The sequence below is a fragment of the Bidens hawaiensis genome, unplaced genomic scaffold (assembly GCF_021521415.1).
Source record: "Bidens hawaiensis isolate Kalapana, Puna unplaced genomic scaffold, B.hawaiensis_p1.1 tig00006990_1, whole genome shotgun sequence".
In the NCBI taxonomy this organism is placed as follows: domain Eukaryota; kingdom Viridiplantae; phylum Streptophyta; class Magnoliopsida; order Asterales; family Asteraceae; genus Bidens; species Bidens hawaiensis.
The window spans coordinates 944,723-966,815 of record NW_027491479.1 but is presented as its reverse complement, the minus strand read 5'-3'; the positions used below and the strand labels follow the sequence as shown (position 1 = coordinate 966,815).

General features: G+C 44.5%; 1 protein-coding gene across 1 annotated transcript; it reads right to left on the bottom strand.

The window, feature by feature from the left end:
- Nucleotides 1-7,087: 7,087 nt before the first annotated feature.
- On the bottom strand, nt 7,088-10,405 carry LOC143634100 (uncharacterized). The gene has a single exon (XM_077102269.1). It carries the CDS (start codon nt 10,397-10,399, stop codon nt 7,088-7,090), a length of 3,312 nt encoding a protein of 1,103 aa, XP_076958384.1. The 5' UTR covers nt 10,400-10,405.
- Between the last annotated feature and the right edge of the window lie 11,688 nt (nt 10,406-22,093).

Below are 22,093 nucleotides of genomic sequence, written 5' to 3'. Positions count from 1 at the left end.
CCAAGCGCGGAGCCGAGTTTACATGGGAAAGGGAAGATCAAATGAAGATCAAGTACCCGCACCTGTTCTCTGCGCAACCTACTTCGAGATAAATTTCGGGACGAAATTTCTTAAAGTAGGGGAGACTGTGACATCTGCCCCGATCCGACCCGACCCAGGTACCCGTTTCTCTTATCCGATCTCTTTCTTTTATGATTTAATATTTATTTATACTTATATTTTACTTATAATAATAATATATTTTCCTTCCCGCCTCTTTCTCTCTCTTTCTTTCCGCCGTCCCGTCCCTCTTCTTCTCTCTTTCCGCCTTCTTTTCCCTCTTGTCGCCGTCCCGCCCTTACGCCTTATTTCCCTCTTTTCTTCCAACTCTTTGCTTGTCCTTTGTTCCTTCCCGCCTAAGGTTGTCTGAGCAGCTCCACGCGCCAGACTCCTTACAAGGAAGCCTGCTTGAAGACCAGTTGTTCCTGCGTTACGCGAGGCGAACTGTTCTCGCAGCGCGCTAAGAATTGAAGTCCTTCTCGCAGCGCGCTAAGAACGGTGGTTCTTCCCGCGACGCGCTAAGAATTGTAGTTCTTCTCGCAGCGCGCTAAGAACGGTAGTTCTTCCCGCGACGCGCTAAGAATTTTAGTTCTCGCAGCGCGCTAAGAATGGTAGTTCTTCCCGCGGCGCGCTAAGGATAATAGTCCTTCCCGCGGCGCGCTAAGGATTGTTCTGTCTGCCTTCGCCCTCGCACGTGCGCTCAAGCCTTCTCGCGCAATGTCTTGAGTCTTTTCTTCTGTTTAATCTAGCCGTTTGCTTTTGTGATGTCTTATCTTTTGAGCCGTTGACCTAATCTGCTTTATGTCTGAAAAGTTACTTTCGGCGCAGCATGCGCACCAACCCCATTGGTTGGCAGAAAAAGTGACTGACATTATCTTTGGAGATCTGCTTTTTCCATGCTTGACCAGTACCTTTATCTGACCCGCCCATGCCTGTTTACTGTTCCCTGTCAGCTTTATCTTGCCCCCTGCAGCTGCCATATCTTTTGATATCTTTTGCTTTTGGAATCTTTTACTTTTTGGAGATCTTTTCCCCTTTTCTAGGGATTGTGTTCCCTAGGGTTTCTCTATAAATAATAATGTTATTTTCCTAACACTACACACACAAAACACTTAATCTCTCCTGTTCTCTCTTGCTCCTTGCTCTCTCTGCCGCCTTCCTCTCTGCCTCCGTCTTCCTCCCTGTTCTGCCCTGCTTTTCCGGTAATATATATTATATATAATAAATTACTTACTAATTATGCTAACTTATAATCAAGACTTAAAACAAATCATTAAAACAATAATCTTATTTATAGGTTAACTTGTGCTTGTTTAAAGTTGGTTCTTGCTTTATCTTACACCGCATCGTTTATCAAGTGAGTAATCTCGTACCTAATCCCTTTTTGCTTTTAATGTTTTGGGATGTTCATGTGTTCATACAAATTTAGAGTCTTAAACTGTTTATGAACTTTAGTCGCGCAGTATCCCATGTGTTGAGGACGTAGACTTGGCTGTTTATTTGTATGTGTGGATCATTAACCGTCTTGTCGGTCTATTCCGCAGTTCTCATGGTACCATTAGATGAACACGGGAGAACTATCGTTTATGATTTTCTCTTTTGTTTACACTTGCACAGTCTTTCTTGTTTGTGAGCTCAATTGTGAGCACTGGCAGTCTATGAATCTTAGAGTTGGTCCCGATCAGATTACACCCTTGTTGAAAACCAGACATACACATGTTGCGCGCAGATTTATTGTTATCTATGTACTGTATTAAACTTGATTTCTCACCAACACGCAAGTGTTTGACGTTTATTTTAACACATGTTCAGGTTTGCAGTAGCTGTTTTGGAGTTCGAGGACACGTAGGAAGTTTTCTTTATTTTGGACCTAGATTAAAATGTATCAAGACAAGTTATTGCTGTTCGAATATTATGATTTATAATATATTGATTTATGATGATTTATGTTATCTTATGGTTACTTTGCGCGTGCGCGAATGAATATATTTATTAAATATTGACACCCAATAGTGTCACGAGTAGTGAAACAATATGTGGCGCCCCGATGTATAATCCGCCTTTGGTCGGGGTGTTACAGCGGACCCTACTATAATCTGCGAAAAATATAGGGTTGCGGACCCTAGTATTATCTGCAAAGAATATAGGGTTGCGGACCCTACTAATATCTGCTAAGAATAAAGGATGGCGGACCCTAATAATATCTGCAAAGTTTATAGGATGAAAGGCTTTTAAAATATAGAAGGGACGCGTAAGTATTAATTAAAGAAAGTCAGATAAAGTATGAAAGATTGTATGTATGTATGTATGTATGTATGAATGTAGAAGAACAGGTAACTAATTAATACGTATCTTCGGACGCATATTAATAAGTGGATGCGATGTATGTTAATTAACTAGAACTCACTTAGCGTAGCTGACTTTTAGAATGCACGCAGGTGAGTGGAATGAGACAGGTTCTTTGAGTGGGACACTTGGCAAATAAAAGAAGACTGACATCGAAGAAAAGAAGAATCACACGTTATTTATATTTATGTTAAAACTTATGTTATTTCAGTTTAAGGACAAAGTATTTAAATTATGTAAGAATGATTGACTTTATATTCCGCGAAATGTTTTAATTAACTTTGATTTTCCGAATTATGTGATTGAGTAAAGCCAACCAACGAGATGTAACACCCCGACCGATGGCGGATTATACATCGGGGCGCCACGTATTGTTTCATTACTCGTGACACTATTTGGGTGTCAATATTTAATAAATACATTTTCATTGCGCACGCGCAGAACACAAATCGTAAAGTAACATAAATCATATCATAACTTAAAATATTCAAATAACATAATTTGTCTTGTTACATTTTAATCTAGGTCCAAAGAAAAAGAAAACATCCTACGTGTCCTTGAGATTCCCAAAAGCAGCTACAGCAAACCTGAACATGTGTTAAAATAAAACGTCCACACTTGCGTGTCGGTGAGAAATCAAGTTTAATAGATATAAATAGATAATAACAAACACTGCGCGCAACATGTGCATAACTGGGGTTTAACATAGGGTGTAATCAGATTGTGATCAAGCCTAAATAGATCATAGCTCATAGTTCAATCCGTGCTCCCAATCGAGCACAAAAACGAAAAATCATACGTGCATGTGTAAATAAAACAAGAAAACCGTAAACGATAGGTCTCCCGTGTTCATCTAATGGATCCATGAAAACTGCGGAATAGGCCGAACAAAGCGGTTAATGATTCACACATACAAATAAACAGCCAAGTAAACGTCCATAACACATGGGGTTTTGCGCACATAAATTTCATAAACAAGTTTAAGACTCAAGTTGTACGAACACATGAACATCCCAAAACGTTAAAAATAAAAGGGGATTAAGTACGAGATTACTCACTTGTAAACGGTGCGTTGAAAGATAATGCAAGAACCAACTTTTAAACAAGCGAAAGTTAACCTATAAATAAGAGGTTATTGGTTTAACGATTGGTTTTTATGTTTTGAATATATGCAGTTACTTAAACAAATTATTTAAAAAGAAAATTATATATTTATATTTACCGAGATTCTGGGCAGAACAGAAGAGAAGACGGAGGCAAAGAGAGGAGTGGAGGAGTCGCTGAAGATCTTCGGCAGAGAGCAAAGGGAGAGAGATTAGGGGAGTGTTTTAAGTGTAGTGTAAATAAAATTAGCTTAATTTATAGGAAAAACCCAATGGAACACAATCCCTTGAAAAGGGGAAAAGATTTTAACAAATCAAGCAAAAGATATTAAAAAGCACAAGAAAACAAAAGCAAAAGATATCAAAAGATATGCCGGCAGCTGCAGGGGATGGGGAAAAGCTGACAGGTTACAGATCAAAGCATGGGAGGTGTCAGATAAAGCACTGTTCAAGACATGCAAAAGAAGATTTCAAAAGATTATGTCAGTCACTTTTTCTGTCAACCAATAGGATTGGTGCGCATGCTGCGCCGAAAGTGGCTTTTCGGACAGATGTCGGAACTGACCTACAGTGCTCAAACAAAAGATAAGATATTTCAAAAGCATACAGGCTGACCTAAAACTGAAGAAAAGACTTAAGGTCTAGCGCGAGAAGACTCGAGCGCGCGCGAGGGCGAAGGCAGACAGAGAACAATCCTTAGCGCGTCGCTGGAAGAACTACAATTCTTAGCGCGCCGCGGGAAGAACTACTATTCTTAGCGCGCCGCGGGAAGAACTGTAATCCTTAGCGCGTCGCGGGAATCGCGGGAAGAAATACAATTCTTAGCGCGCCGCGGGAAGAACTTTAATCCTTAGCTCGCCGCAGGAACAGTTCGCCTCGCGTATCGCAGGAACAGTTGGTCTTCGCGCAGGCTTCCTTGTAAGGAGTCTGGCGCGTGGAGCTGCGCAGACATCCTTAGGCGGGAAGAGCCAAAGGACAAGCAAAGAGTTAAGAGAAAAGGGGTTCAAGGCTTGGGCTATTGCGGCGGCCATTTCCTGGGAACGACGCTGCATACGTCTGCGCGCGGCTTCTCTCCTCTGATGACGGCGAGCTGATAGCGGAGGCATTCTATAAAAGTTTTAGTTTTTGTTAATATCTTGGTATGGGAAATCGTTTTAGCGCAAGGTATATCGTCGTAAAGCTTGTTTCGCGGAGTTAAATGCTATCAAACTTTGAAGTAAAATATGAATTTAAATGCAAACTTAATACAGGTAATGAATTCGAATTGAAAATCGACAATTCATGCATCACCATGACTTTCCGAATTCTCAATTTTAAAATATCGAGTAAATGAATATTGGAGATTGACAATTCATGTATCACCATGACTTTTCAAATCTTCAATTTAAAACATAAAGTAAATGAATATTGGAGATTGACAATTCATGTATCACCATGACTTTTCAAATCTTCAATTTAAAACATAAAGTTAATGGGGATTGAAAATCAACTATTCATGTATCACCATGACTTTTCGGATTTTCAATGCTAAATCCCAACAACAAACGAATATGTAAGTAAAGAAATAAATTGAAATTTAACAATAAAAATCGAAAGATCGCGGATAAAACACGAAACCATGTGCTGCGTATGCGCAAGCATATTTTATAAATATCGAGTAATTAACAATTAGCGCGCAAACATGAGATATTTCTCATGCGCGAAAAAGGGACTCTTAGGTATTCTAGGTCGTTACGTCTAACCACCTATCCTAAAGTCACGGAGCTCTGATACCAATCTGTAACACCCCGACCGATGGCGGATTATACATCGGGGCGCCACGTATTGTTTCATTACTCGTGACACTATTTGGGTGTCAATATTTAATAAATACATTTTCATTGCGCACAGCGCAGAACACAAATCGTAAAGTAACATAAATCATATCATAACTTAAAATATTCAAATAACATAATTTGTCTTGTTACATTTTAATCTAGGTCCAAAGAAAAAGAAAACATCCTACGTGTCCTTGAGATTCCCAAAAGCAGCTACAGCAAACCTGAACATGTGTTAAAATAAAACGTCAACACTTGCGTGTCGGTGAGTAATCTCGTACTTAATCCCCTTTTATTTTTAACGTTTTGGGATGTTCATGTGTTCGTACAACTTGAGTCTTAAACTTGTTTATGAAATTTATGTGCGCAAAACCCCATGTGTTATGGACGTTTACTTGACTGTTTATTTGTATGTATGAATCATTAACCGCTTTGTTCGGCCTATTCCGCAGTTTTCATGGATCCATTAGATGAACACGGGAGACCTATCGTTTACGGTTTTCTTGTTTTATTTACACATGCACGTATGATTTTTCGTTTTTGTGCTCGATTGGGAGCACGGATTGAACTATGAGCTATGATCTATTTAGGCTTGATCACAATCTGATTACACCCTATGTTAAACCCCAGTTATGCACATGTTGCGTGCAGTGTTTGTTATTATCTATTTATATCTATTAAACTTGATTTCTCACCGACACGCAAGTGTTGACGTTTTATTTTAACACATGTTCAGGTTTGCTGTAGCTGCTTTTGGGAATCTCAAGGACACGTAGGATGTTTTCTTTTTCTTTGGACCTAGATTAAAATGTAACAAGACAAATTATGTTATTTGAATATTTTAAGTTATGATATGATTTATGTTACTTTACGATTTGTGTTCTGCGCGTGCGCAATGAAAATGTATTTATTAAATATTGACACCCAAATAGTGTCACGAGTAATGAAACAATACGTGGCGCCCCGATGTATAATCCGCCATCGGTCGGGGTGTTACACGAGAAAGTAGGGCACCCGGATCAGGGGTCTTACAAGTCCCATAACTTTTTCATATAACTTGGTTTTTCCATGAAAATTACAACTTTTAACCCTTTTTAAAAAAATATAATGACACGGTTTTATTTATAAAAAAATATTGAACATTTTGATATGAACTTTAAAAACTGAAACATTTTTCTTTAATAAAATATTATTTTAGGTTGGGTTGTAATAGTAAGAAAAAAAATTAGATTGGGTTGTAAAGATAGAAAAAAAATTAGTTTTTTAATAAAGATCATATTGCAGTGAGTTATGGTACAATTAGTAAGGAAATTAATCATTAATAAATCATATAATTACTTAGGATCCACCCGGCCTCAACTAGATTCCCTACCAACATCTGACGTGGAAGCCGCCACGTGGACCACAAGGAACCAAAAGAAGATAATGAAGTCCCGACAAGTTCACGAAACAAGTGCCCTTTTTCGCCGTTTCCCAAGATTATTAAAACCTGTTCATCCTCATGCACATTAACGGCTACTTTCATCATCTTATTATCATTTTTTTTCCTTATTTTATACAAAATAAAGAATCATTTCCACATTAATTTGGCGCCAATTCCACACCAAAAGAAGCCTTTCTTTTCCTTTGTTTGACTCCACCAAATCAGCACAAAAGCCAGGAAGAAAGTCCACGGTAGTCATTACAAACCATCACATTTTCATTTTTTTAATTTTAATTCCACCAATAAGAAAATACAATAATTTGATTTCAATTACACAAAAAAACGAAATCACTTGTTATTCAAATAGGTGAAGGAAGTGATGTCGGGTCAGCGGATGAAGGCATGTCTGGCCCAACCCGACATCCTTCAAGCATGAACACCACGTCCGACATTGAGGGTCTGTCAGTTGGGTTGGATGTGGTGCATAGCAACCCAACCTTTAACCCTAATAAGAACTCTTCCCACTCGGATGATTCCGGGTCAAGCTCCAACAGACCCGGTTCAAGAAGCTCCGAAATTTGACCCCGTTGTAACTGTCTCTTAACCCATTTTACAATATCCTCATCATCGTTAAACATTACCGGGTTTTTACCCGTTAGGATCTCTAGCAAAACGACCCCATAACTATACACGTCAGCTTCTTTTGTCATTTCACCGGCTAATGTGGCTTCGGGTGCTACATACCCGAGTGACCCGACTGGGCTTGCGGCTGTGGATGTTGATGGTTCGGCTTGTGTGGGCCCAGTTAGCTTATTAAGACCAAAATCCGATATGTGTGCTTCGAAGTCGGCATCGAATAATATGTTTTGCGGTTTAATATCCCCGTGAACCATCGGGATCGAATGTACAAAAGCGAGCCCACGTGCGATACCTAACGCGATCAAATGCCTCATTGGCCAGTTCAAAACATGCCCGTCTTGATGTGACGCTTCTTGAAGTAACGTGGCTAGGTTTCCGTTCGGCATGTAGTCGTAAACAAGTAACCGTACATTATCCGATCGGCTTGCAAAGTACCCGCGAAGAACGGTCAAGTTTCGGTGTTTGACTTTTCCAAGCGACTCGGCTTCTCTCTGAAACGTGGCTTCCGGAACAGAAGTGTCTGGAAGCCGACGGATGGATAGAACCGTCCCGTCAGCAAACGAGGCTTTGAAAAGAAGCCCGAATGTCCCGCGACTCAAAACATTTTCTTCATCGAACTGTCTCGTTGCCTCGAGAGCGTCTGCATAAGTTATTTTATTCTTGAAAAACACGAGTTTTGGAGGCTCGTTTTCGCCCCCACTACTCGTGTCTCTCCCAGAGCTTCCCCGGTTTGGGCTCGGTTTCTTCACTTCACCCGACTTTCCCATGCTCAACAACTTTCTCCGCCACCGGAAAAGCAAAAAAGCATACCCGCAACACGAAACCAATAACAACAAACCGCCACCGGCCGCCAAGCAAATCAGTAAAATCAATTTCTTCTTACCCGACAACCATTTTTTCTTGCAGTTCCTTATCGGCTTCCCGCATAACCGAACGTTCATCTCAAACACCGAACGGTCCGGAAACCGAGAGCCTAACGTCTTCGGTATCTCACCTTCAAGATCATTCCTTGAAAGGTTTAAATGCTGTAATTTAGGAATGGTGGAAAGACTCGACGGAATTTCACCGGTTAACTTATTCGAAGAGAGATCCAAATCGGTTAAGTTCGAAAGTCTCAACAGCGATTCGGGTATTTCACTGGTTAATCTGTTATGACTTAAATATATCCTTTTCAGATGTGAAAGCTGTGAAACAGTCTCCGGAATTGACCCGGTTAAAACATTCCCACCAAGTTCTAAAACTTCAAGACTCGTAAGATTCCCCAATGCTGCCGGAATGGAATTAGTAATATTATTATCTGAAAGAGACAGAACCACCAGGGACGAAAGGAAACCATACTCAACCGGAATACCGCCGGAAAATGAGTTGGACGACAGATTCAAATATTGTAAACTTGACAAACTGCTAAACCCTTCAGGAACATCACCAGAGAACTCATTTTCTTCCAAAGCAACCACTTTCAAATTCGGTAATCCAAAGAGCTCAACCGGTAATTCGCCCGAAAACCCCTGTTTACTTAAATCAAGTACACTAAGACTTCTCAAATTCGCTACGGAAGCCGGAAACTCCCCTGAAAACCCGCAACCACTAATGTTTAACTCCTTTAAACCCGAAAAAGTGATCGAAAAATTGCCCGAAAACTTATTATTACTCAAATTCAAAGAAGTTAAGTTGCTAAGCTCGGATAATCCACTCGGCAAAGCTCCGGTTAACTTATTATTGCTTAAGTTCAACACTTCCAGCTCGGATAAGCCCGTAACACTCGAAGGTATCCCACCAATGAAACGATTACTTCCGAGTGATACGAACTTTAAATTCGACAATCCCCCAAAAACATCAGGTATTGGACCTGAAAAACTGTTTCCTTGAAGCTCAACCACATTCAACAAGCTGCATTTCTCAATTTCAACCGGAAGTACACCGGTTATTAAATTGTTAGCTAGTTTAAGTTCCGTTAAACTTAACAAGTTTCCGATTTCCGCCGGTAGGTTTCCGTGAAATGCGTTTCCAGATAGATCCAATACTGTAAGTGTGTGCAGATTTGTTAACCATAAAGGAAACGTTTCATTAATGTGATTCTCGTGAAGGTCTAATTGTAGAATAGACTTAGAGAATATTGCTATTGAGTCATTTGACGGTTTTATTAATCCCGTGAACGCATTAAACCCTAGCTTTACAACTTTTAACGAATTCGATAACAGAGACGACGGAATTGAACCTGAAAACAAGTTTCCGGTGAGTGACAACACTTGAAGCTTCGGTAGATCACCGATACTCGCCGGAATCAGTCCTTGAAGCAGGTTATCATCGGCGGTGAACTGAATTAGCGACGAACAGTTAGCGATCGCCGACGGTAGCGTTCCGTAGAACTGATTCGAGTCGAGGATTAGGTATTGAAGGCTCTGGAAGCTTCCGATGACCGCCGGAATCTCGCCGGAGAACGAATTGAACGATAGGTTAAGAAGCTGGATCTGAGATGATGCTGATACGTTCGCCGGAATGTTACCGGAGAACGAATTGGACGAAACGTCGACGTACCGGACGTTAGAAATTAGGTTACCGGAAACCTCGCCGGAGAGGAAGTTATCAGCGACGTTGAATACTAATAAGTTAGTTAGGTTTCCGATGGCCGGCGGTAATACGCCGGTGAAGTGATTATTTTGCAAATAAACAACTCGTAATAAAGTGCATTGCGAGAGAGCCGACGGAATCGAGCCGTTGAAGTTATTATTATGAAGGCTTAGTTTACGTAACCGGGTTAGCTCGGATATTTGGCTGGTGAGCCGACCAGATAAAGCGAGCCGAGGTAAGCTGAGCTCGTGGACTCTTCCGGCGCTGCATAGCACGCCGCGCCAGTCACACGGCGGGGCTGGAGATGAGGTGTTCCACGTGTCCATCCCGCCGAGGGGGTCGCGTACATTTTGTTTGAAGGAGAATAAAGCTTGTGTTTCTGCCGGCGTGGCTAAGATGGTTGTGGTGCATGATAGCAGGGTGGTGATGAGCGTAAGATAGAGGAAAGTAGCCGTTGGCATGGGGAATGGGTTGTTAACGATAGTAAGGAGCGTATGGCCTGGGCCAGCCAGCAGAAACAATGGAGGAAAGTGAAATTGGAAGAGTATAAGGTGCATATGTGGTGACAATATATATATATAAACAGATTCTCTCAGGTAGGTGTGTGAGTGCGTTTTGGATGTAGTGTGGTGTTTAGTGTTTTAATATACGTTACTGTTTTTATTTTATAGTTATTGTTGTTTAGTGTTTACTGAAAAATTAATAGTTATAATTGGTAGTTGAAGAAACACTAACCGGACCCCGAGCAGATTACGAGTAACCTGGGGGTTAGATAGATGTTTCCCACGAGGGGTTGGATCCGGCAAAGATGGTTCTTCTGATAACCTGCAAAACAGACACCGTGAGATTGTCACTGAGAAGGGGGGGTTCCTCCTTGTGACCACCCTCCGGCGTGAGAATCAGACTAGATTGCTCTTTAAATATAAATGTATATTAAGAGATTGCTAGAGCAGATATCAGGTATAATATGATGATAATATGATAAGATATGATAAGATGAGATGATCATACCATTTGGGGTATTTATAGCCGAAGGTAGGTTTCCAAGGAGGTGTGGCCGGCTGAATAGTATTCCTGTTCTACCAACTGTGGCCTACGCACGTGCCCTGCTGGTAGTTGGTGGGTAGGCAGCGGCTGATAGCGACCAGGCCTGCTGTGTACTATTCCTTTTCCACCAACTGCCGGCTATGCACGTGGTATGACAGGAGTTGGTGAGTAGGCAGCGGCTAATAGTGACATACAGTACAGGAGCATGCTGCTCGCCATACTGTTGTCAATAAGCTGTCGTATCTTTAGTCAGATCTTTTGCCCATACCTCGTCAGGTACAGTACAGAAGATCTTCCCGTATCGTACGGACTGGCTTATGGGCGGGAGTATTCCCCCTCCCGCCTTTGTGCGGGATTGTCCTCGGCTTTGCTCATTCCTTCAGGTGACACTGAGTGATTGAGAGCTAAGTGCCTTGTGCGTGTAGCCTTGCTGCGCGGGTGGCCTTCCCTGATGGCTTGTATCCGCAGCTGCGGGAACAGGCAGAGCACCATTGGGAGGCATTTCCTGCGGGAACAGCTTGCGTACTGCGCGTAAGGACGTCACGTCTCTGAGCATGGTGGGTCCTGCGGATCCAGTTGGTTTCTGCGCAGATGTCTCTTTTGAAGGTGAGTCTTGCGGGTCCAACTGGGCTCTGCTGGGACCTACCTCTTCAAGTCCCCCCATTCCAATGTTCTTCTCATGAATGTTTAATAAAGTGAGGTGAACTTTTGACTTAAGCAAAAGGGTTTTGAAAAGGGTTTTTTAAGGTTTTCCATGGGGATTCTTCCCGCGGAAGTCCTTGTCACTTGCAGAAATTCCCGACTTTCCTGCTTGATCTTTGGGTATGATGCGGGTAGGTCTGTAACCTCCTCGCAAGTCAGGAGCGTTGAGTCCCACTTGTGTGGACTTTCCATGAGGTTTTGGTAGTTTTGAACATAGTGATCATTTATGTTAAAACCACCAATTCCATCCTGGAGCTTCAAACAACGTAGTTCTCGACGTTCCCGCTATGCGGGGATGTTATTTCCGTTTCCGCAAGCATTGCCCAGAAGATCCTTCTTGGTTTCAATTCCTTGCGGAGCGCTAGGTATGTGAAGGGTTTTGCCTTAACACTGTACCCGCGCTCGTCTTACGGTTACTTTACTTCCAAGGTATTCCTGGCGTCCATTCCCTGCGGGTGCTAGGTATGTGAAGGGTTTTGCCTTAACACTGTACCCGCACCCGTCTTATAGTTACTTGGTTGCCGAGGTATTCTTGGCTTCAATTCCCTGCGGGTGCTAGGTATGTGAAGGGTTTTGCCTTAACACTGTACCCGCATCCGTCTTATGGTTACTTGTTTGCCAAGGTATTCTTGGCTTCAATTCCCTGCGGGTGCTAGGTATGTGAAGGGTTTTGCCTTAACACTGTACCCGCATCCGTCTTATGGTTACTTGTTTGCCAAGGTAAGGGGTATTTTCCCGCTTACTTTTGAATCTTTGAATTTTGAAATTCGAAGAGTTGGTGAAAGGATAAGAACAGTCCAAACCTCTGAAACGTCGTGCGACGGTTTCTTCTGACTGTGTCAGGACGTGCAGGAAGTTATGGTGACGTGACAGTACATGGTCACTCCAGACGCTTTTTCAGGAGCGTGGGCGCGATTTTTCGGGCGCGTGGCCGCGAAATTAATGGTACGCGTCCTTTCAACGGCTGTTGCCAGCTTGCTTTTTGCCACGTGTCATAGTTTCATTGCACCTTCGATTTCTCTCTCTTCCGCATTAAATACATCGCATTAATTGCGATTAGTATATAAAGGGGGAGAGGGTTCTTTGTAATCCACACTTTCACTTTTCTCTTCATCTTCTAAGCGATTTCCGGCGAATACTCACCTTTTCAGGCAAGCATTCTCTTGAAATCGTTTTCTTCTTTCATCTGTAAGATGTCTTCTCGTGATCTCGAATCTACAGCCGATGACAAGAGTACTGCTGGCGAGTGCCAGTGTGCTCTGCCTGTCGATCTGTATCAGTACATCGTCAGGAAGTTCATGCTCGAGTCTATCGAGCCTGAGTTTCCTGAACCCCATCAGACGGTGTATGATGCCCCCAGAGGCAAGATCGGGGTATATGCTGCATTCTTTGTTTATGGGAATCTTAGGTTCCCATTGACAAAGTTTGTGTACCGTGTCCTGGAAAGGCACGGTGTGCACCTGACCGAGGTGCACCCGATGGCGATCGCGAAGATTCGCCACTTCGAGTGGGTGTGCCGGATTCTGGGCATTGAGCCATATGTCGACCGCCTGATGACCTTCTACTCTTGGAGGTGCATCCAGGGGTGGTATACGTTGATAACCCGGATCAAGGGTTTGAAGATTAGCGCAACCGAGCGCAGTCTTCGCTCATGGAAGCGGGAGTTCTTCTACATCTCCGCTCGCGCCATCCCCCTTGCCATGAAGTTCAAGAATGGGCAAGCACTTCCCAGCCTTCACGCCTCCAACTACGAGGAGGCGGAATGGTTTTCGAAGATATCCCGAGTCCAATCTCCGGTTTACCGGTTTGCGGAGTCCGGGATGGTGATGCTCGGGATGAGCCGGGTGTGGAAGGATGCGGATGCGCGAAAGATCCCGATCGTCCTCGAATACGGTTTGAACTCTGTTCCTTACGGTATGCTCTGTTTCTTTTTGTTGATTTATAATTTCTTCTAACTTCTTTCCTGTTTATTTCAGAGGGGAACGACTTGCAGTCGCTCCTGTATCCGCGGGAGGCTGACGGTCCCGCTCGGATGGGTACTCGCGCTCTAGACGAGAACGAGTTGCCCATCCTAGAACAAACGGCGAATCGGTTCGTGGAGGTCTACCCGTTAGGCCACGAGATCCTGAGCGCCAGGCGGCCAGGTAAGGCGCTATTCAAGGTGGTCCTCCGTTGGTGCGGAAGAAGAAGGCTGCCGGCGGGAAGGGGAAGGAGAAGGTGGCCTACACTGCCGATCCGGTGCCTCGGTCTGATTCGGAGACAGAGAGCGAATAGGTGGCGGGGAATCCCGGTGGTGATAAGACCACCGCTCCGGAGGCTGCGACGATTGTCACCTCCGGAGAGCCCAGGATGACAACGGTGACCGGCGTGAAGAGGCCGGCTCCATCGGGTTCATCCCCGCCCGTCCGCACTTTCAGGCTCAAGAAAACCCGTAAGTACAAACTTCCTTTATCTTTAACTTCATAGTTTTCCATCATTAATACTTATCTTCTTTATGCAGGCGTGGATGTTGACGCATTCCAGGGTGGAGCGCAGAGGAGTACCCCTCCGCCCATGACGGTAGGCTTGGTCAGCCTACCTGAGGCGACGACCTAGGTGGCTGCGCCTGCGCCTGCTTCCGCTGGTTCAGTTGCTCACTCCATTGAGCCGACTGTTCCAGCTGTGACGACATCACCGCCGGCTGTCAGTGCCATTTTTACCGCATCTTTCACTGAGCCGGCGGTTACTTTTGCTGCGGATTCCGCAGCGGCGACCGCAGCGGCTGTTACCATGCCTCCTCCGTCATCGGCAACGACGGCCGATCCTTCAGGTATGCATGGGGCTTATCGCCAACCTCTGCCTCCTTCCCATCTGCCTGACCTCTTGGATGGATTTCCCTTGGGTTCAGGTGATGGGTTTGGCGGTTATCGGCCTGTTATTGACCCTACAGGTGCGTAGGGTTCTTTTGGCCTATTTTATATATATATTTTTATCATCTTTTCCTAACTGCTTTATGTTTTTTGCAGTGTCGGATTCCAATGAAGTGTATGTTCCACGATGGAACATTCGCCGAGGAACAACCCTTCGCACACCTGTGGAGTGCGTGGAGTGGGCTCGTCACGCTGCTCCCAGTGGTGCGTTGGAGGAAGCCATGGCTAGCTACCAGGAGGGTAGGCTAACCAATGAGCTTCGTGTTCTCCTGGACCGGATGCAGCCGCGCGTCGAGCTGCTTTGTCATGAAAACGACAAGTTAAAAGCAGCTCGCATTCAAGAAGTAGCTCAGGCGCGGGCTGTCCGAGAGGAGAATAGGAGGCTCTCCGCCGCGACGGCGGAGAAGGAGAAGGCGTTCAAGGCCCTTGAAGTTGAGGTTCAGGCCCGTCTCGAGGCTCGCTCCAAGGCTGCCCAAGCTGTTAATGAACAGCTTCGGCTGGCTAAGGAAACTGCTAGGAACGCAACTGAAAGGGCCACCAAGGCTGAAGCTGTTGCTGAGCCTCTACGCGTGGAGAATGAAGAGCTTAAAGCCAAATTAGAGGCTCTCCAACAGGCTCATGATGCCTTGGCGATGGAAGACGCCAAAAAGCTCCAAGAAATCTTGGACCAGAGGGGGGTGCTTGACCATACTGAGCGGAAGCTAAAGGGCGTCGAAGAGGCTGCGGCTAAAGAAGTGTTGCTTGCCAACCTCAACAAGAGTGAAGCCGAACGCGCCCGTAACGAAGCTCAAGCTGCCCTCCAGGAGGCTCTGGTTGCCAAGGAATGGCTTCTTCGAGAAGCGTTGTCTCAGGTATGCTTTTCATGTCTTTACGCTTTTCTTTGTAAATAGAAAAGGTTCTGATACTTGTATATTTTATTTTTTGTAGGTTGTGCATCGAGTCTTCACGGAGACGTCTTATGATGATGCTATGAGCGCAGCCCTCAACGCTTCTCACGAGGATGGGGAAAATGCCGGCTTCCTGCTTGGTCTAGGGTTCGTTGAGAAAGGCATCCCGCCTTCCAACTTCCCTTTGTATAATGTTGATACTGAAGCTGTTTATGACCAAGCAGTGAATCAGTATGCCGCCTTCCCGCATCCGGTGGTGGAGAAGGTAAACGAAGTTGCTGCTACTGATGATGGGCTAGCTATCCTTAAAGCTTTCCTTGAACTGCCACGCTCTACTGATGGTGCTGGTCCAAGTGGAAGTGGCCCTGAAGCTTGATCCTGAAGATCCCTTCCCACTGCTAGGATAGATTTATCTTGTATAGATTTATTTTCTTGTAGGCGGGTAGTTACCCAGCCATTCTTGTAATGAATATTATGAAATATAAATCTTTGTGCGGGTAAGACCGCTATTTTCACTGGATTCCTTGCTTTATAAAAGTTATGACTTGCATACTTTAGTTTAAATTAGCAATTTTCCAAGTGTTTAGAATAAGTTAACCTTTGAACGTGGTAGATAATAGGTTGAAGTTTTGCTTCCTCTTTCGTGATTGTGCGGGTAGGAGCGTCACTTGCACTTAGTAGGATGGCTAAACTTTACCTACATCTAACCTGCGTGTAGGTTTTCCTCATCTTTTTAGAAATTTTCTAAGTGTTTAGGATAAGTTAACCTTTGAACGTGGTAGATAATAGGTTGAAGTTTTGCTTCCTCTTTCGTGATTGTGCGGGTAGGACCGTCACTTGCACTTAGTAGGATGGTTAAACTTTACCTATATCTGACCTGCGTGTAGGTTTTCCTCATCCTTTTGTTAGAAATTCTCTGTTTTGAATAAGTTAACCGTTCGACGCGCGGTTGTCAATAGGTTTGGTTTCCTCTCATGATTTGTGCGGTTAGGACCGGCACTTTCATTTAGTTGGATGACTGAACTTTTCCCCTTCAACTGACCTGCGTGAAGGTTTGCCGTTTTTTGGGTTTATGCGGGTTTTGCCGCCTTCCCCACGCAACGACTTTCCACGCAATTATGCGGTGAAAACCGGCATATCCGTGTTGAATAAATTAACCGTTCGACGCGCGGTTGTTAATAGGTTAGTGTTCAGTTTCCTCTATCATGATTCATGCGGATAGACCGGCACTTTCATTTAGTGGGATGACTGAACTTTTCCCCTTCAACTGACCTGCGTGAAGGTTTGCCGTTTTTTGGGTTTATGCGGGTTTTGCCGCCTTCCCCACGCAACGACTTTCCACGCAATTATGCGGTGAAAACCGGCATATCCGTGTTGAATAAATTAACCGTTCGACGCGTGGTTGTTAATAGGTTAGTGTTCAGTTTCCTCTATCATGATTCATGCGGATAGACCGGCACTTTCATTTAGTGGGATGACTGAACTTTTCCCCTTCAACTGACCTGCGTGAAGGTTTGCCGTTTTTTGGGTTTATGCGGGTTTTGCCGCCTTCCCTACGCAACGACTTTCCACGTAATTATGCGGTGAAAACCGGCATATCCGTGTTGAATAAATTAACCGTTCGACGCGCGGTTGTTAATAGGTTAGTGTTCAGTTTCCTCTATCATGATTCATGCGGATAGACCGGCACTTTCATTTAGTGGGATGACTGAACTTTTCCCCTTCAACTGACCTGCGTGAAGGTTTGCAGTTTTTTGGGTTTATGCGGGTTGTGCCGCCTTCCCCATGCAACGACTTTCACGTAATTATGCGGTGAAAACCGGCATATCCGTGTTGAAAGTTCATAAAGTAAATGTAAAATCATCAGCGTCGATGTTCTAAGGAGAATCATTTCCATTAGAAGTGGCTCTGGGCCTTTACAAATTTGGAATTGATCTACATGCAAACTGTGTAATTGAGCTCCCTTCCATGTTGTTGGGATGGGAGTGCCATCGAGCCGATACCTGGTTCGGGATCTCGTTGTTTGCGCAGTATGTAGTCTCCAACATTGAAGCTGTAATTTTATTCGTGTTTTCCCCAGCTGGGGTTCTACACGCATCAGCCTGCTCACCGTTCATTGCGCCACGAGGTGCGCGAGCGTCCCATCTCTGACAAATGCTTCGACCATGTCCTTCACGTCTATGCATTCTTCAGTGTTGTGGCCTTTTGTCCTGTGAAAGTCACAGTATTTGCTCCGATCAGCATTGTGACGATGTCGGATTATTGGAGGCTTTGGCCATGGGAGCTCCTCAGTGGCGAATATCTCGGTGACGCTTTTGGTGAGTGGCGTCCATCTGGAGTTCTGGTTTGACTGTACGTTATCCCTTCCGCCTAGCCGATGTTGCAAGCCGGATGAAGTGTCAAAGTTTACCCTTGACTGCCAAATGCCTAGCTTCCGCTTTTTGTTTAATCGGGCGGTAAGGACGTTGTCTTCTCTTGTTTTCTGGGTGTAGAGGTTTGTGCTCTGTGGGAGATCTCTACCCAGTTGCTTCTCCGTTTCCACAAAGCGTTTAGCTGCTGTCATGATGGCATCCCATGTGGATGGCATGCCATCTTTACCCGTTAAGGTGCGGATGAGCTCTGGGTCGTTCGCGCCCTGGATGAAAGCAGCGCGAACAAGATCTTCGCTGATATTACCCAGACTAAGCTTCTTTGAGTTGAAGCGAGTGATGAAGTCTAGCAAAGATTCATCTTCCTCTCGAATGCATTTGAGGATTGTCCATTGCTCCTCGGTATACTTTCTTTGCTGGCTGAAGTGTTGGCTAAACTTCTGTTGGAAGTCTGCCCAGTCGTAGATGTGGTTGACCGGTAGACGATCGAACCACGCTCTAGCTGGCCCAACAAGCGTCATTTGGAACATGTAACACCACGTAGGTTCCGTCCAATTGCTGACGGTTGCCCCCGCTATGAATCTGTTCAAATGATCGTCTGGATCAGATATACCATCGTAAGTGCCGATGTTGGACATCTGTTTGGCACTTTTCGGAGCGATTGCTTCCGCAATGTCCCTTGCAAATTTGGACGTTCCCGCATTTGCAACAGTTGGTCTAAATGTTTTGGAGAAGTCACGTGGGCTTCCACGTGTGTTTTTTGGTTTGAAGGCTTCTCCAAAACGTCTTCTCGGTTGGGAGTCCGTTTCCTTACGCTTCCCTTTTGCCCTATGGCGAGGGTTCGCGTCGGTGTCGGATTCCTCCGAGTCATCGTCCAAGTATTCTTCGAATTCGTCGGCCTGTTGGACGGAACGCAAGTGTTCGTCCAACTCAGCTTGGAATTCCTTCTATCGTGCCTCCACCCATGCCTTAACTTCATCGAGTGTTTGGCGGGGGAGCCTTGTTCGTTTCTCTAACTGGGTATCGGTGAATCCCAGTGAGCGATTATTTACTGCACTTGCCCCAGCTTGGGTAACTAGGGTAGTGTTCGTAAAATTTACTTCACTTGCCCCGGCTTGGGTGACCAGGGTAGTGTTTGTAAAGACTGTGTAGTCGCCGGTATTCCCCCCTGTAGCTGGGGTTGTGGTTACCGGAGTTTCTTTAACCATCTTTCCAGAAGTTTGAAAAAACTGAAAAGAAATGAAGTTCTAGCTTTTATGCACGGATGGCGCCAATGAAGAAACACTAACCGGACCCCGAGCAGATTACGAGTAACCTGGGGGTTAGATAGATGTTTCCCACGAGGGGTTGGATCCGGCAAAGATGGTTCTTCTGATAACATGCAAAACAGACACCGTGAGATTGTCACTGAGAAGGGGGGGTTCCTCCTTGTGACCACCCTCCGGCGTGAGAATCAGACTATATTGCTCTTTAAATATAAATGTATATTAAGAGATTGCTAGAGCAGATATCAGGTATAATATGATGATAATATGATAAGATACGATAAGATGAGATGATCATACCATTTGGGGTATTTATAGCCGAAGGTAGGTTTCCAAGGAGGTGTGGCCGGCTGAATAGTATTCCTGTTCTACCAACTGTGGCCTACGCACGTGCCCTGCTGGTAGTTGGTGGGTAGGCAGCGGCTGATAGCGACCATGCCTGCTGTGTACTATTCCTTTTCCACCAACTGCCGGCTATGCACGTGGTATGACAGGAGTTGGTGAGTAGGCAGCGGCTAATAGTGACATACAGTACAGGAGCATGCTGCTCGCCATACTGTTGTCAATAAGCTGTTGTATCTTTAGTCAGATCTTTTGCCCATACCTCGTCAGGTACAGTACAGAAGATCTTTCCGTATCGTACGGACTGGCTTATGGGCGGGAGTATTCCCCCTCCCGCCTTTGTGCGGGATTGTCCCCGGCTTTGCTCATTCCTTCAGGTGACACTGAGTGATTGAGAGCTAAGTGCCTTGTGCGTGTAGCCTTGCTGCGCGGGTGGCCTTCCCTGATGGCTTGTATCCGCAGCTGCGGGAACAGGCAGAGCACCATTGGGAGGCATTTCCTGCGGGAACAGCTTGCGTACTGCGCGTAAGGACGTCACGTCTCTGAGCATGGTGGGTTCTGCGGATCCAGTTGGTTTCTGCGCAGATGTCTCTTTTGAAGGTGAGTCTTGCGGGTCCAACTAGGCTCTGCTGGGACCTACCTCTTCACTTTTCAAGGTCTTGCTTTGGTAATACTTATTTGAAAAGCTAAGCCGCACCAGACTCCTTTAACTCAACGCACAGTATTAACAATATATGGAGCTTATTGTAAAGTTAGAAATACAACTACACAAATAATATATGGAGCTTATTCTATGTTTTCTTTTTCTTAGTATTTAAATCTCTTTTTTTTTGTGTTAAAAATAATCGTCAAATCAAACAACCCGCTCCACTACTGAAGAGGTAGGTCCCAGCAGAGCCCAGTTGGACCCGCAAGACTCACCTTCAAAAGAGACATCTGCGCAGAAACCAACTGGATCCGCATGACCCACCATGCTCAGAGACGTGACGTCCTTACGCGCAGTACGCAAGCTGTTCCCGCAGGAAATGCCTCCCAATGGTGCTCTGCCTGTTCCCGCAGCTGCGGATACAAGTCATCAGGGAAGGCCACCCGCGCATCAAGGCTACACGCACAAGGCACTTAGCTCTCAATCACTCAGTGTTACTTGAAGGAATGAGCAAAGCCGGGGACAATCCCGCACAAAGGCGGGAGGGGGAATACTCCTGCCCATAAGCCAGTCCGTACGATACGGGAAGATCTTCTGTACTGTACCTGACGAGGTATGGGCAAAAGATCTGATTAAAGATACGACAGCTTATTGACAACAGTATGGCGAGCAACATGCTCCTGTACTGTATGTCACTATTAGCCGCTGCCTACTCACCAACTCCTGTCATACCACGTGCATAGCCGGCAGTTGGTGGAAAAGGAATAGTACACAGCAGGCCTGGTCGCTATCAGCCGCTGCCTACCCACCAACTACCAGCAGGGCACGTTCGTAGGCCACAGTTGGTAGAACAGGAATACTATTCAGCAGGCCACACCTTCTTAGAAACCTACATTCGGCTATAAATACCCCAAATGGTATGATCATCTCATCTTATCATATCTTATCATATTATCATCATATTATACCTGATATCTGCTCTAGCAATCTCTTAATATACATTTATATTTAAAGAGCAATCTAGTCTGATTCTCACGCCGGAGGGTGGTCACAAGGAGGAACCCCCCCCCCCTTCTCAGTGACAAGCTCACGGTGTCTGTTTTTCAGGTTATCAGAAGAACCATCTTTGCCGGATCCAACCCCTCGTGGGAAACATCTATCTAACCCCCAGGTTACTCGTAATCTGCTCGGGGTCCGGTTAGTGTTTCTTCAAAAAGGTAGACATAAAAACACGTTTAATATTGAAATAGGTCATGAATAGTGATCGTATTAAATACCAAGAATAATCTTTAATTTAGATATTATAAATACAGCCTCAACAACTAGAAGATGTGCATTCAATACATTCGCAATATTCATGCTCAACAAACACGTTTAATCCATCTTGATTCATGTTTGCTTCCTAGTTCTCTTACGTGGCACTTCACTTGACTCGAATACCACCGGCTATTTGTTTTAATACTCGCACTTATTTCATTGTATATTCAAAATTTGGCACTCCTTATGTGATGTGTAATGGAGCGATAAAGAGAGGCAACAAAAGTCATGCGGTAGGATTCGACGCCAAATATCATAATATGGGGCTGCGAGAGGGCGCATTTGAGGCAACTGTGAGTCCAATAGTGGGTGTTAGGGCATGTGGTTTCTTTTGTTATATATAAAATTTTTAATTAACATGTTAACCAATTATTTATCTTCACCTTGTTCACAACTTCCTATAACACATAGTCTTATATTGAAATACAAAAACAAAAGACAAAATGGCAAAAGACGTCTTTTACGTTTGACCTTATTTTCATTAGACGTCCTTTAATGAAAGAAATAGCAAAAAGCATACTTCATGTTTCAAATTTGTTTCACGTTACGTCCTTTATCACTAACCCAGTTAATTTTTTTTGTTAAATCTGGTCATGTGCTTGCACACGAGGATAGTGTGGTCATTTTATCTTTTAAGGACTATTTGTGTTATTAGATTAAAGATTAGGTCT

Coding starts and splice junctions, on each gene's coding strand:
- LOC143634100 (XM_077102269.1), bottom strand. CDS start 10,399: ATGCCAACGGCTACTTTCCTCTATCTTACGCTCATCACCACCCTGCTA.